General features: G+C 36.6%; 1 protein-coding gene across 1 annotated transcript in view; it reads right to left on the bottom strand.

Moving 5' to 3' along the window:
- Positions 1 to 14,181, bottom strand: part of MNAT1 (MNAT1 component of CDK activating kinase) — a 130,554-nt gene that overhangs the window by 53,792 nt on the left and 62,581 nt on the right. Inside the window, exon 6 of the mRNA XM_080927340.1 lies at positions 12,477 to 12,611. Within this exon, the coding sequence (XP_080783466.1) occupies positions 12,477 to 12,611 (135 nt within the window). The remainder of the gene's footprint in view (positions 1 to 12,476; positions 12,612 to 14,181) is intronic.

Below are 14,181 nucleotides of genomic sequence, written 5' to 3'. Positions count from 1 at the left end.
GGACTCTCAGAACTAGACAGTAGGAAAGACTGTCTACAATTTTACTAACCTCTCAATTTTTGACTTTCTCTTTAATGATCTCTCTTCTATTTATTTGATTTATTCATTATTTAATTAATTCTCTAGTCTGTCCTTGTGCATGGCTAAAGACTCACAACCTACCAACCTACAATTCTACTAAGAACAGTTTTTGGGCCTAGCAACTAAAAGGGCCAGTCTACAAAACAAAAATCCCTTCAACCATCAGAGACAAAAATCTATGTGACACAGATGAAATTCTCCATATTGAATTGAGGCATAAAACCCCAGTGTCTCAGAAAGGCAGATGTAGACTTCCTGTTTCATAAGACATGATTCTGACAGCAGAGACACGTGCCCTGGCTTTGGCATCAGTCACCACTGCCACAGAGGACAAGAGAACAAGGGCTTACAGCTTCTCTGACTCTAGTTCACGCAAGAAAACAAGGCTATTTCTAACCCTGAGGTCACCTGAGGCACTGACATACTCTGAATTCTTGTTGGTTTTTTTCCAGCAGTTCTAATAGATTGCCAGACTGCAGTTAGTCTCATTATGTATTTAACCAGATCATATCTTCTTAGTAAAAAATCCTACAAAATATTAAGAAGGAACAGAATTGCTTTTAAAATTCCAATTATGTATGAAATGTCATTTTTATATTATCCTTTCAATGACTTATAAGCTCATTAATAGTTTATAAGAGATTGTGACATTATTTACTGTTTGTCTATTTATAACTTAGAACAAAAGATTCTCACTTCCCTCCACGCTCTAAGGAAGATTTTATAACTAAGTTGGTTTTTTTAATTTTATGCATATTTTATGTATATCATGAGCTTATCTGTATCAGTTAGCACTGTTAACAAAATCATTCTCCATCTCCATTGTTCGAGATTAACAGGTCATGTGGAGGCATCAATGAGACACTAGCTCTTTTTAAGTCTGCTGTTATGGAAACTTCAAAAACATAAACTTCAGGTATATACAAGAACACTACAGAAGATCTAAATAGGTATTTTAGAATATGTATAATTTACATAATTTATCACTAAGCACAATATACAATTAGCAGTAGTAACCATTAGGCTCGAAAGTGTTTCAAATACAGCAATGTTAAGATTATAGCAGCATACATCCTTCTCGTCCCTGAGATGATCAGGCATTCAAAAGACAGGACTAACAGGTTTAATCCTCCAATACCGCAATGCCAAATAAGATATGAAAAGGATCTACCGCACCTCCTGGCCTGTCTACAAAACCTCCAGTCTCTTCACCATGACATGAGAACAGGAAGCTGTGCAGCTTTCCTCTACCAATCCAATGAAGCCTCCCCTGTACGTTAGGGAGGCCAAAACCTGCCATGCACAGTGTTACAGCTGGTAACTTCTCCAGTCTTCCATTGAGTCCACCTGAGGCCAACTGTCATTCTCAAAACCACCAACAAAATAAGTCAGAATTCACTTGGTACAACTGACTAGTTATCACCAGGAATCCAGTGCCACAATGGAGCGACCCAGCATGAGACTCAGAGCCCAGTCCACACCCAAGTCTATCATTAAAGTTTGTACAGGACAAAACAATTTCAGTCACTTTTCCTACATTCATAGGAACAAGGTTGCCCAAAAGAGGCAAAGTTGGTACCACAGAAAACAAAAATCTTTATCAATCTCCCCAAATATCCTCTGAAGACTTGAAACATACGTTTTATCAGTAACATTAATACTATCCTACAGAGTAAGAATCTGGATGCACTAAGTGTACAGATGTAGATCATGCCCAGTACTTACTCTCCCACACCCACCTTCACATGACTTGAAAAATGCCAGGATTTCTTCTGTTCAAGAGATAAAGCTGCCCATGAGACCCCTCACTGTCAGGCCCAGTAGATGTTATTCATTCTCAAAAAACAGAATTCATACAGTATTCACCATTGCAGGAAATATTTAAAAATCAGAGCGACAAGCTCCTGTGCATTACTGTTCAGTGCTGTCCCTGGCTCTCTCTGACCAGGGCAATCACTCTCACGCTAGTTCCAGGCACTGTACAGCCATATGCTCCCTTGCACTAATTTATCTCAGTGGCTCCAAGCTGGCCCCCAGAGCACTCTCTAACCCAGGCAGTCAGCAAGTCGTTTCTCCTCCCTCTTTCTAAAATTTTGTTCCCGTTCATCCTTCCTTCTCGTTCAGTGGCAAGTTTTATCTTGTACCTGCCTTCCTGCATAAAGACATCATTTTACAATTCACAACCATCTTTCTTTGAGCCACAAGAGGCAATATAATGACATTTTTTTTTTTCTCCAGTAGACTTGATAGTGACATCTTCCACAGTATGCCCATGCTGGATCTACAAAAGCCCTATATTAAAGTGTAAGATGATTTTACACATGGAGTCATTCACCTAATCACTCTCTTGCTTTGACACCTTTGTTGATAATTTCTTTAGTTTTTAAAAAGTTAATCTTTATGAGAAACTGTTAAATATGGGAAGCAGTTTACCTTGTAACTGACAACATCTAAGATTATTTAAAGGACAGTCTCCAACAACTTCAGTATGTTATTTTAGTCCCATGAATAGCACACTGCAAGGTGTAGTGTAAAGACGACCAAGGTTATCTGTTCAGGTCTCATAGGCATTAATTGACTCACAGCACCAGACTCTGAACCCATCCAATGTGACATTGAAGCCTTCTGTCCATCACAACTCTTGTCTTCTAGAAATGGGGGTTCAGGTTCTACTGCTTGTCCTATCACAAAAAGTGAGACTATAATGATTCTCTACTACTTCCCATTCTCAGTACAAACACTCCTATGAGGAAGGTACAATTCATTATCATGTAGGACAATAGGAACTAGCTTGACAACCTTTGAGAAAAAGGTAGTGAAACTTTTCCAGAACCCATAATAGCCAAGAAAAAGTGTGCAACATCATTTACCATTTCCAGGAACACTAAGCTTATATCAGAAATTGTAATTATATCTGTGGCTATAATTTCTAAACTGAAATTAGCAATTTGGAATTTAAAAAATTATTTTACAACATTTTATAAATGCCAATAAACTTCATTCAAAAGAGCTATATGTGGCACAGCATTACAGGACCTACCACTATACCTAATACAGTTGTTCAGAAAGGGATGGTCCTGTATTAAGTCTTTGCTGCTCTCTCTCACAAGAGACACACTGCTAAAATAAAACATAATTAAACAAATAGCCTGGAGGCTTGTACTTTCACTCCACCTTTCACTGTATCTTGTACTTAGTGAACACATCATAACAAGTGGGTTGATTAATAATACCCATATTGCATATATACATATACAAGTACACTCAACACTAGAACATAATGTTTAGTCTTGAAACTTATAATACCAATTAATATACAAGAAATCTAGGAAAACAGGCAGTTGCAAACACTTCATTACATTGACTTTTTGTGTTACATTTCTTCCCAGTAATTATATTTATTATTATGAATAACAAGGAAATGTTAGATAAACATATCATTATTTATATTAATGTTGCCACCCAATTTAAATTTATGCTTTTAATGCTCTAAATATATTATCAAAAAGAATGATTTGAAAGAACAAGTTTATTTACTCATGACAAAGGAAGCAACAGAAAAGAAAAGTTCCAACAAAATAATCTAATTGTGTTTCTGTTACATGAATGATTTACGGTAGAAGCTACAATCCTAAAATGTGCAAAGTATTTCCATGTGCTTAGAAAAAGAACTAGCCAAAACAAACAAGGCTGTAGAAATTTACTGTTTTATTTCCCTGCCATCTGCCACCCCCTTCTTGCCTTTCCCTGCCTATAGTTCATAGTAACACTTTTAAAAATAAAGCAGCAAATCAAATATCTCTAGCTGGGAACTGGAGGTCTGGACACTACATGGCAATGATACTGCCCAATGTTTATTGACATAAACATCTAAAGAAAATGTGCGTTTCTTAATGCAGTGTTAAATACATTGGCATCTCATACTAGTATTAAATATTATCATTTAGTATTCATTAAAATAAAATGTTTAATCAAGATCATATAGACCTTTTAAAAAAGCTTTATCAGAACTTTTACACCTGATGATGACAGGCTTTATTTTATCTGACAGATATATAGAAAATGACTCCATAAGTTCAAAATACCATAAGGCAGGTGAAAGAGAATTAAACAGTACAAAATGCCTTCACAACATGAACTGAAACAGCATGTGCTCAAACAAAACCTTCAATAGTATTTCCATTTCTCACAGCTAACAGTAGTGAAGTTGTTCTCCTCAAAGAGCTATTACTGAATCCCAGGGCTATGAGACTGGAGAGAAAAGGCATCAAATGAGATGAATTTAGTCTTCAAGTCTAAATGTAATGAATGAAATAATTAAATTACCAGTTCACACTGAAGCCTCAAACACATGACAAAATCATACAAGTTAAAGCCATGGTGGGGCTACAGACTCGCCTCATGAACATGTGCTTTTATCAGTATGCAGGTCATGTTTTGTCAAGTATTTTGCTTTTCTTGAAGGTAATCTCTTAGATTTAAAGGACTTTGTATAAACTACTGTTATTTCTTTGTTTCATGCTTTGCAGGGGTTTCCAATGAAATCATTGAATCCTAATTAGTTCATTTATGCAGTTGATAAAACCCAATTAAAAATAGATTTAAGCTATTCAGATATATACCAAAGCAAGATGACAGCTTATAGAAAAGAAAACAACAGATCAAACCCATGTGACAACTTTTCAATAGACAAATTCTCCAGACAAACAAGTCAGTAAGTTGTCATCAGAAGGGAACTATAAAGCAAGTGGCAAGAAGACGTTTACAAAACAATGTACCCAATAGCTAGAGAACACAAATTCTTTTCTTTAGTAGATGGCACATTCATATATAAGGCCCCAAAACAAGTCTCAACATAATCTAAGCAATGAAAACCACACCACACATCTTCCCTAATAAATTACCAAAGAAACTTCAAAAACTACAGATGCCTAAGCTAAACACTGTGTTCCTCAGCACAATGGATCAGTGAAAGGAATCAAAGACATTTTAAAACAGATACCAATGTACAGATACCTGTGGGATATAGCAAAAAGCCACACTAACAGGTAAGTTTAAGGTTGGAAGTGCCTATTTTAAAAAATCTAGAAAAAAGGCACAAAAGACTTTTATAAAAAAGCAAGTAATATAGCTGGTCAATTAATCCCAGCTCTCTGGAGGGAGAGGCAAGGGATCTATGAGTCTAATGCCAGCCTGGTCTACAGAGTAAGTTCCAGAACATCCAGGGCTACACAGAGAAACCTAGTCTCTTCAAAACAACAACAACAAAACTAACAATACAAGTAAGGAACTAGAAAGGCAAACCAAACACAAACTATGGCATAAATGGGGTAAAAAAAACATATCTTCAAACTACCCATAATGTAAGACATCAGCCCAACAGTGAAAACCAGCAGTGAATGATCCAATTAGAAGTGAGGAGGTGATACAGACAGGTATCTCTAAAATAACCAACATGTAAATGAGAAGTGCTTCGCGGCACTAACATCAGGCTGACAGACCAAAACCTGAATGAGATGCCCGACCGCCACGCAGATCAGCTATGACCAGGTGACCAGTGCTGGGCACGGGCAAAGAAGGCAGCTCTCAGACAACTGGTGAGGGTGCAAAACAGCACGGTCACTATCAAAAGCAAAGAAAGTTCCTCAAAACACTACAGAGAGAACTAAAGGACACAGATGTCAATTCTACTACTGGATAAATATCCTAGGGTAAGAAGATGAGTGTGTCCAAGAGGTGTCTGCATGCCTGTTTACTACAGCACTGTTCCCTATTGCCAATCAGTCTGCATACCCACCCACAGAAAAATGGATGAAAGAAAATGTGGTAAATATTCATTCACAATGGAATATCAGCTGTGCAAATAAATGGGATTCTGTCTCTCAGCAGCATGAATGGAACTAGAGGACATTATGTAGCTGATCCAACAGATGCAGATGCTGAAGGGAGGGGAGGTGGAGAGAAGGGATTTAGTAGGTACAAGGTACAGCTGTAAAGAAAGTGTCTAATGTCCTACTGCATGCATGTAACTCTAGCCAAGAATACAAGCACAAGTAAGATGAGATGGTTCCAAGACAAGGAAATAATAAATACTAAAGAAGTGAAAACTTCACTTATTCTGACTTAATCATTCTACTAAAAGAATCATATTATAACTCATAACAAGTAATACATTATTTTATATACATAAATAACATGATTGAATATATATATGTACCTCGTGTTATTTATATATATGGCATGTGAGGAATAAATATAAATAAATAAATAAATGTATATATATATAAACAAAATTAATACTAATGCCAAAGAAGTATGCAAACAGATTGCAAATATCATTAAACTGGAGGAAAATTCAATCCTGCTAAAATACATTTTAAACTCACAAGCCTAGCAAGACTGCAAGGCTAGCAGACCTCACAGGATGGGAACCAAACTGAGAACAATACTACTACTGTAGCTGGGATAGACATCCACTACAGGAGCTCAGGATACTGTCCCATTTCATCCCTCACACGCCCATTTTATGTCCCTTCACCATCATGTCTCACAACTCAAATCTAACAGCACTTCTTAGTGAGGACTGCTTTCTTTACCCCATATAGGATGTATTAATATCACCTGCATTTGTATATGTAAAATTGATTATGATTATGTAACACTATTCAAGTATTATATTCTTATGATTATATAAAACTAAATGACAATATGAAGCTTCTATCCCCAAGACACTTATAATCTAATAACTAGTATACATTTCAACACACAAAGTAAGCAGTTTTAAGAATCCAAAAAGCAGCTGTGTAGGAGATGAGAAATGAAGAGATTTATGAAAGAAAAATGAAAAATATACATATATTTGCAAATGAAACTTGGTGTTTGGGGGTTAGTAAGCAAAGGCTTCTGTCAAGTAAAGATGCTTTGCCACCAACCCTGATGACCTGAGGCCAATCCTCAAAACTCACATGGTGGAGAGAGAAAGAAGCAGTTCCTGTAAGTTCTCTCTTGTCCCCATAAGAGCTCTCTGTGGCACAAATAGAACATGAAAACACTATGAACACAGAAATAAGCCTTTTCTCTACCACCATGCTAAAAATGATTAAAACCAAATTCAAAGTAAGATACACCTTCCACCAGAGGGGAATGGAGAGGAGGGAGTGAGAGACAGACAGAGATCTGCACAGAACATTTTCAAGTGCAAAATGATCAGATAAACAGTGGGCATTTCTACTAGCAAACAATCATGGGAATTCAGGAATGCTCTCAGTCTGCCCTTTACAACTTGGTGTCTGTGACACTCTTCAACACTGCTGATCCACAGGCAGGGTGTGATGCCTATCTGTTAAACAATCAAGGCTTGCCTTAATGGCCACATGCTACAGGGAAACTGGTTAAAGCACTCCATGACAGCCTGAGATTGAAGCGTCTTCATCTCTCATGAGAAGGTGCTGCTAAGCCAATTGTGGCTCTATTTCCTAATCTCATCAAGGAAACACATACACACACGCAAAGACCTTCCTCATGTTGTGTTTATTATAATACAACTTTTTAATCAGTGACTGTTTATCAAAAATTTTAAAGCTGACCTCAACAAATATAGTTGTACCTTATTATCCATGGAGTATTGATTTTACCAAAACCCATGAACACTCAAGGCCCTTAAAATAAATTGGTGCATCCTCCCAGTGAGTGGTGGTGAATGTAGACTCATAGCCACTGCATGACACTGCTCAGCCGTAAGTAAGGCACGCACAGAATCCCCTCTAAGACTCAGTAAACACAGCAGAAGAGGAGGCAAGAAGAATGTAAGCTGAAAAACAGGAAGAATGGCTGTGAAATGTCATCTTCCGCTCAGAGGTCTCATTGAAAACCAAATATGGTTAATTCTTCCTAAACTACAGTTAGTGCTTTGACAAGCATTTAAGAATACCCCAAGCATAAAGACAAAGAAGCTTCAAAGCATTTGTGTATCTTTGGATAATGTATAACATTCATCCACTCATCTACACTTCATTACATCCTGTCATATTCTTAGTGTTAGGATTGCAAAGTTTATATGCCAAACATAGAATTAAATATTTAAAGAGTTTAACAGTATAAAATAATGGCATGTGGGTAAGAAAAAAAATTTTAGATAAGACCATCAAAGACTCAGGGTGGCTGGGTACAGTGGCTCACTTCTGCAATCAAAACACTTAGGAGGTGGAGACTAAGTTTGGTTTAAGATCAGCTTGGGCTACTCAAGATGATGTCTGAACTAGTGAAGAAGGGAAAGGGCTCCCCCGAACTGACTCTAAGGAGCAAGCATGGCAGAGGAGATACTCTGTTGACAGAGCTTTTGTCTGTGAAGACACTACTTCTTACAGAGGCTCTCTTGTTTCTGTTTCCTCTACTGGGGTTTTTTCCATGGCAAACTCACTTCCATTATGAACTTAATAGTATAAATTTCACTTTCTCAGATATGAGAAGAATGAATGACTAACATTCTGCATTTTTCTCTAGGTAAACTGAAGAAACAACAAAACATTAAGCAAGAAAGTTACTGAATTTTTCGATGTTGCTTATTTGTTATCATTCATTCATTTGGGGAACCACCTAAAAAGTTTATAGAGTAGACCATAAGGTGCTCAGAATAGAGATCAACTGAGAACAACCAGCCGAGATTGGCTGAGATGAAGAAAAGTGGGGAGGGGTCCAGATAAATTCTGAAATAGAAATAAACTATCACTGAGATACTCAAGTTGCTGTAGGTAGCAGATGGGGAAAAAATGAACTTGCAAGAAAGTTAAGATGAGTTCTGTGTCTTCTATTTAGACAGTTGTCTCTAATTATATGCACTATGAAAGAAAGATAGCTGGAAAATAGTAGCAACAGCTGCATAACTGCTAAAACTAAGGTAGTGTTTTAGAGTACTGTCTCCAATGAGAAGTATACATGGAAACTTTTTTTTTTTTTTTGGCTGTCATTTGTGCTTGCATTCTCATAATGGTCTGCTTTCAACAGGGGATGGAGATCTTTCTGGGTATGTGGCTGCTTTGTGTCATTGAAGCATTAGACTTCATCCAGAAAATGACTGGACTCGTCTTTCAGCTTCTGCCACCTTGGTACAACATGCCCTTAAGAACAGCTTTAAAATACTATGAGCCTATAGTGACAACCAAATAGCTGCAATCCTCATCCTCTTTAGCATTTGGTGTGGAGGGGGGGGCTAAGGGTGGGAGGAGTAGCACATGGGTGAATAGATTTTTAATTGCCAAGGTCTTACACACTTTATTAAAGAGAACTGATTAATATAATATAAATTACACCTAGTTAGAAGTGATTACATACCGTCTCTAGAATTCACTTCAGAGAAGCAACTCCGATGACAAAACTAGTCTACACATTTATTTTTGTTCCATCTTTGAGGTAAGATCTCATGGAACACAGGTTGACCTCAAACACACAAAGGGGTCGAAGATGACCTTGAGTTTCTGATCCTCCTGCCTTGATTCCTTAAGTGTTGAAATTGCCTGTGTGTATTACTAAGCACCATTTTATTAGTGCTTGAGACTTGTGCTCAGCAAGTACTCTCAGCTAGCCCTGTTTTACACAATTCTATTACTGCTCCTTTTATGAATCCTTGACATTACATTAGATATTTAGTTTGGACTTCGGTATGAATTGTAGTGGGTTTGCCTGATGCTGCTTGTATTCTAATGGTAATACGAGTCCCTCAAAACCTGGTTGCCCCAGCGACAGAGTTCACATATAGACCTAAGTGACACTATGTGACCTTGCCCCCAAATTATTTCTGATTGGTGAATAGATGGGTAGAAGAGACACTGACAGGGTTTAGGGTTCTTGGGCTTGGGGGGTTGGATTAGGTAAATCATGAAAATGTGGCCCTGAGGGCTGGCCAATTGGAGATAAGAACAGCCCAAATGAAACAAAGTAACAACTTGGGGTTATTGGTAGGAAAGTAGATTCCTAGTACTAGTTAGATATCTGCCCAGCTCTTGCGCTGCCTGAGGCTTATTATGAATAATAAAAGTTGTGTGCCCTTTATCTGGGACTGAATGATCAAGGCAGGATAGAAACCCTGGATTGGAATTAAAAATTTCTACAACAGTGAATGCAGCATTTGCATATAGGAACTAGAAGGAAATCTCTAAAATCATTCCTCAAGAACTTCCCGATGACTTTTCAAGATGAGGATCTCTCATTGGCCTGTGGCTTACTGACAGGGCTAACCTGGCTGTTTAGCCAGGCCCAAGAATTCTCTTGTTTCTACCAGCAAGCACTAGGATCCCAGCACACACCACCATGACTAGGTTTTTTTTTTTTTTTAACCTAGGTTCTGAGGGCTTTGAGCTCAGGACCTCATGCTTGTATGGCCTACACTTTGCCAATTGAACCATCACTCCAAAATGCTACTTTAGATATTTTTAAAAACCAATATAAACTAGCTTAAAGGTGAAAAATATTTATTTACCACAATGTCAAAGTGACAAACATTTACAATCAACATAAATCACTAAGAGTTTTAAAGATTTTTAAAATAATCTATAGTACAGTTCTGGTCAACTATCTATTCATCTGTTCTCTACTCTAGTTTCCACACAAGAGTTATGGAATACTTGTTAGGGAACATTTATAGATGGAATAAGGACGGAATGTAAACTGAAGGCCTTGATGTAGAGACATGTTCATAGGTAATTAATACTGGGACAGCAGTGGTGCAAGAAAAAATTACAGAGAACTGACACAAGATAAGAAATTCTATTTGCTAAAATTTTATAATTAGACACTAAAACCAATTCACAACAAGCTATGGGTCTGTAAATCTTAATTGGCAGAGCTTTCTATCTTAAAGTGAAGCATTTTAAGAAAAAAAAGTAAAAAATATAAAAATTCTACATAGCAAATATATTAATAAATACTAGACTATCTAGAATATATTATATTTCATACATAACATATTATGAAAACATATACTACAGAATATGGAAGAATGCTAATTTGTTTTATACTTAGAGGATACTATATAAATGTCAGCATTAAGGAACACATTATTTAATCATCAAAACAATCTTAAAAAGAAGCAAATGACTTTACAGATGAGAAGAATGAAAGTAGACAAATTGGTCAAGATCATACATCAATAAAGTTAGAAGCAACATTTAAATGCTGTCTAATTCCAACTCAATATAAAAGAGGATACAGACAGTTATGGATTAAAAGAGAATAGTCATCTGTGTAATTAACTCACACAATCACTGAGAGTAATTACCTCGTTTACTGAGCGCTTCCCTCAGCCAGGTGTAATGTTGGCCGTTCCCCCACATTACCTCCTTTAACATCCTTGGTTATATGAAACACTTAACTAACTGCCATGCGACAGATGAGGAGACAAACTTGACCTACAGACCAAATCTCATCTCTAACAACAGTTTCACCATGTGTGATACATACTTTTATGTTACTGAAATGAAGCTTTTAAAATATACTTAATCATTTGAAAACTGTATTATTCTTTATAGCTATATCTCAAGACTGGATGTGAAACACATTCAAAGTTATTACAACAATGTGAACAAGTCACAGGCCGGTGAGATGATCCAGTGGCTTTACTGCTGAGCTTGATGACCAGAACCTACATGACTGAAGAAATCAACTCCTACAAGTCGTCCTTTGACCTTTACACACGCACCAACCGACACACACACACACACACACACACACACACACACACACACATGCACCCTGACAGACACACACATATACACACACAAAATGAATACATGTATTTAGAAAGTTATAAAAAATAAAACTAATAATTCATAAACTACAGCAAAAAACTTCATAAACATATCCTTACCTTTAAATGACTACTTTAAATAAAGTTTTAATCAAATAACTCTACCCTTAAAGAGTATCGAAATTAAAAATGGCTTTAAAATATTTTTGAAACATTTATGTAGAAAAATAAAACTGTCTGCAGAAAAGTATAAATTAATTCACTGCTCTACTTTACACCAGTACATAAATAGTTCCCTAACAACTTATATGTGCTTTTCTTTGAAGAAGTGTTCAATACAACTACAAGTTTTTAAAATCGGGAAAACAGCCCTTGGGTGTAGCGCAGCGAAACAGCCTAGCATGTACAAGACCCTAGGTCTCATCTCCAGTAACATACCCCACCACCACACTAATCCTTATCATTCTGGAAAAGTTTTGCATAATTTGAAAAGTTCTACTTTTCACTTTCCTTATTCTATATATGTCCATCCTTCCAGACATCTAACCCAAACATACCGTTATTAAATATCTATACCATTCACTTTACTGTAGAAATTAATAAAGAATTTAAAAGCATAGTCCTGAAAACGCTCTTTCAAATAAACAATTAAAACGAGGCTTCCCATTTTAATTCCTGTGGAAAATGTCACTGGCTTCATGGATCTGGGCTTCTCAAGCTGCATCTCCAGCTGGGTAGATCTGTCTTTATGCTGAGCCAAGAGCAGAGCGACAGGGAGGTCGGAGCTCTCCTGCAAGAAAGTTCAATATGAAACTTAACAGGGAAAGAATAAACAGCAACAACACTTTCAAAGTGTGATTCTTCTATAAAGCATTTGATGTCAACCTAAATATTCACTTTATACAGAACACTTTACAAAAGAAAATTAACATTCCATAATAAATAAGGCTGCTGTAGACTTATAAATCAAAATAACCTGCAAACAAAGTATTTTATAAAATCTACATTAAAGAGAATATAATAGGGCCCTATTTCATCTAGCCGCCAACACATTTATTAAAGAAAAAAGCTAATCACAGAAAGAGCAGAAGAAAGAGCTGTAACTTAGTCCAGAGGTTTATCTCAGGCACATTCTCTTCACCCAGAGTTCAGACCATTTGAAATGCTTTCCATTATATTTCACCTGAGGCTATATGCAAATAATCCTTGTTCTGTTTTTGCACTATTGAACTATTTTAAGTACCACATGTACATTTGTTCATTTTTTAATTTTAAATAAAATTTAATCAAATAACAAAATGATAAACATTTAATATCATACATCAATTCTACCCAAGACCACTGTTTATATAAATCTGTACACACCCATAGTTTGAACACCAAATTGTTTATTATCCTGTTGAGCAATTACATGCTTGCGATGCTGTGAAGCTAAGGGCTAAACTAAATGATACCTAGACTTCTACGTTTCTGAGCTGTCAGTTAAATAAGAACCCAGAAACACATGCAGAGAAAGAATACAAGACTATATATCCTATATGTAGAAGCAAAGATAAAAATAACCAAAGGAAGCCCACCACTCCTCTATTCCCTACACTAAAGTTATGTGTGAAAGGCTGCACAGCAAGTATAAGGCCAGCCTGGGCAATTTATTGAGGTCATCTAAAAATAAAAAAACAGAGAAATAGACGCAGCTCAGTGATGCAGTACTGTGCCTAGCATATCTGAAACTCTGGGTTCACCTCATAGGGTCACCAAAATGCAGGGAATTGAGCTTTAAAAATAGCAGTCACCCAGAATTCAATCCTCAAGAAACTCTCCCATTAACATCTCATAATATAAAGCAAACACTACCACTGGTTCTCATTTTTCTTCCAACTCTAACCCATTAATAATTTTAGGCACAAATGTGGCTGATTAGTACAATTAAAGTTCCAGCATAGAAGCAGTAACAAACAACCCAATTTACCAGAATTCTTTGAGGATAAAGCTGAACATCAAGGCTAATTTTTAAATTGCATTTCTTTATTTCTATGCATATGTACGTGTGTTTGGTGTGTGTGTCTCACACACGTTATAGAGCATGTGCAGAGGTAAATGTGCAGTAGCTGATTCTCTCCTTTCACAAGAACAGAAAGAGTTTTATAACAAAGAGCATGGTGGTACAGGCTGAAATACCTAGTAGGGAAAAAAAAAAATGGAGGTATAGGCCAGCCTGGACCACGAGATACTTACTGTCTTAGAAAAGGAACCCAAAATTACTTTATAACAAAATTATTTTTGCAAGGAAGGATCACAAAAATGAAAACATATTAGAACTCAATTTTCTTCATAAAATAACTCCTAAACCTGAGCTTGGC

This window comes from Micromys minutus (genome assembly GCF_963924665.1).
Source record: "Micromys minutus genome assembly, chromosome: 1".
In the NCBI taxonomy this organism is placed as follows: domain Eukaryota; kingdom Metazoa; phylum Chordata; class Mammalia; order Rodentia; family Muridae; genus Micromys; species Micromys minutus.
The sequence above is the reverse complement of the archived record's forward strand: the minus strand, read 5'-3'. Positions and strand labels throughout refer to the sequence as shown.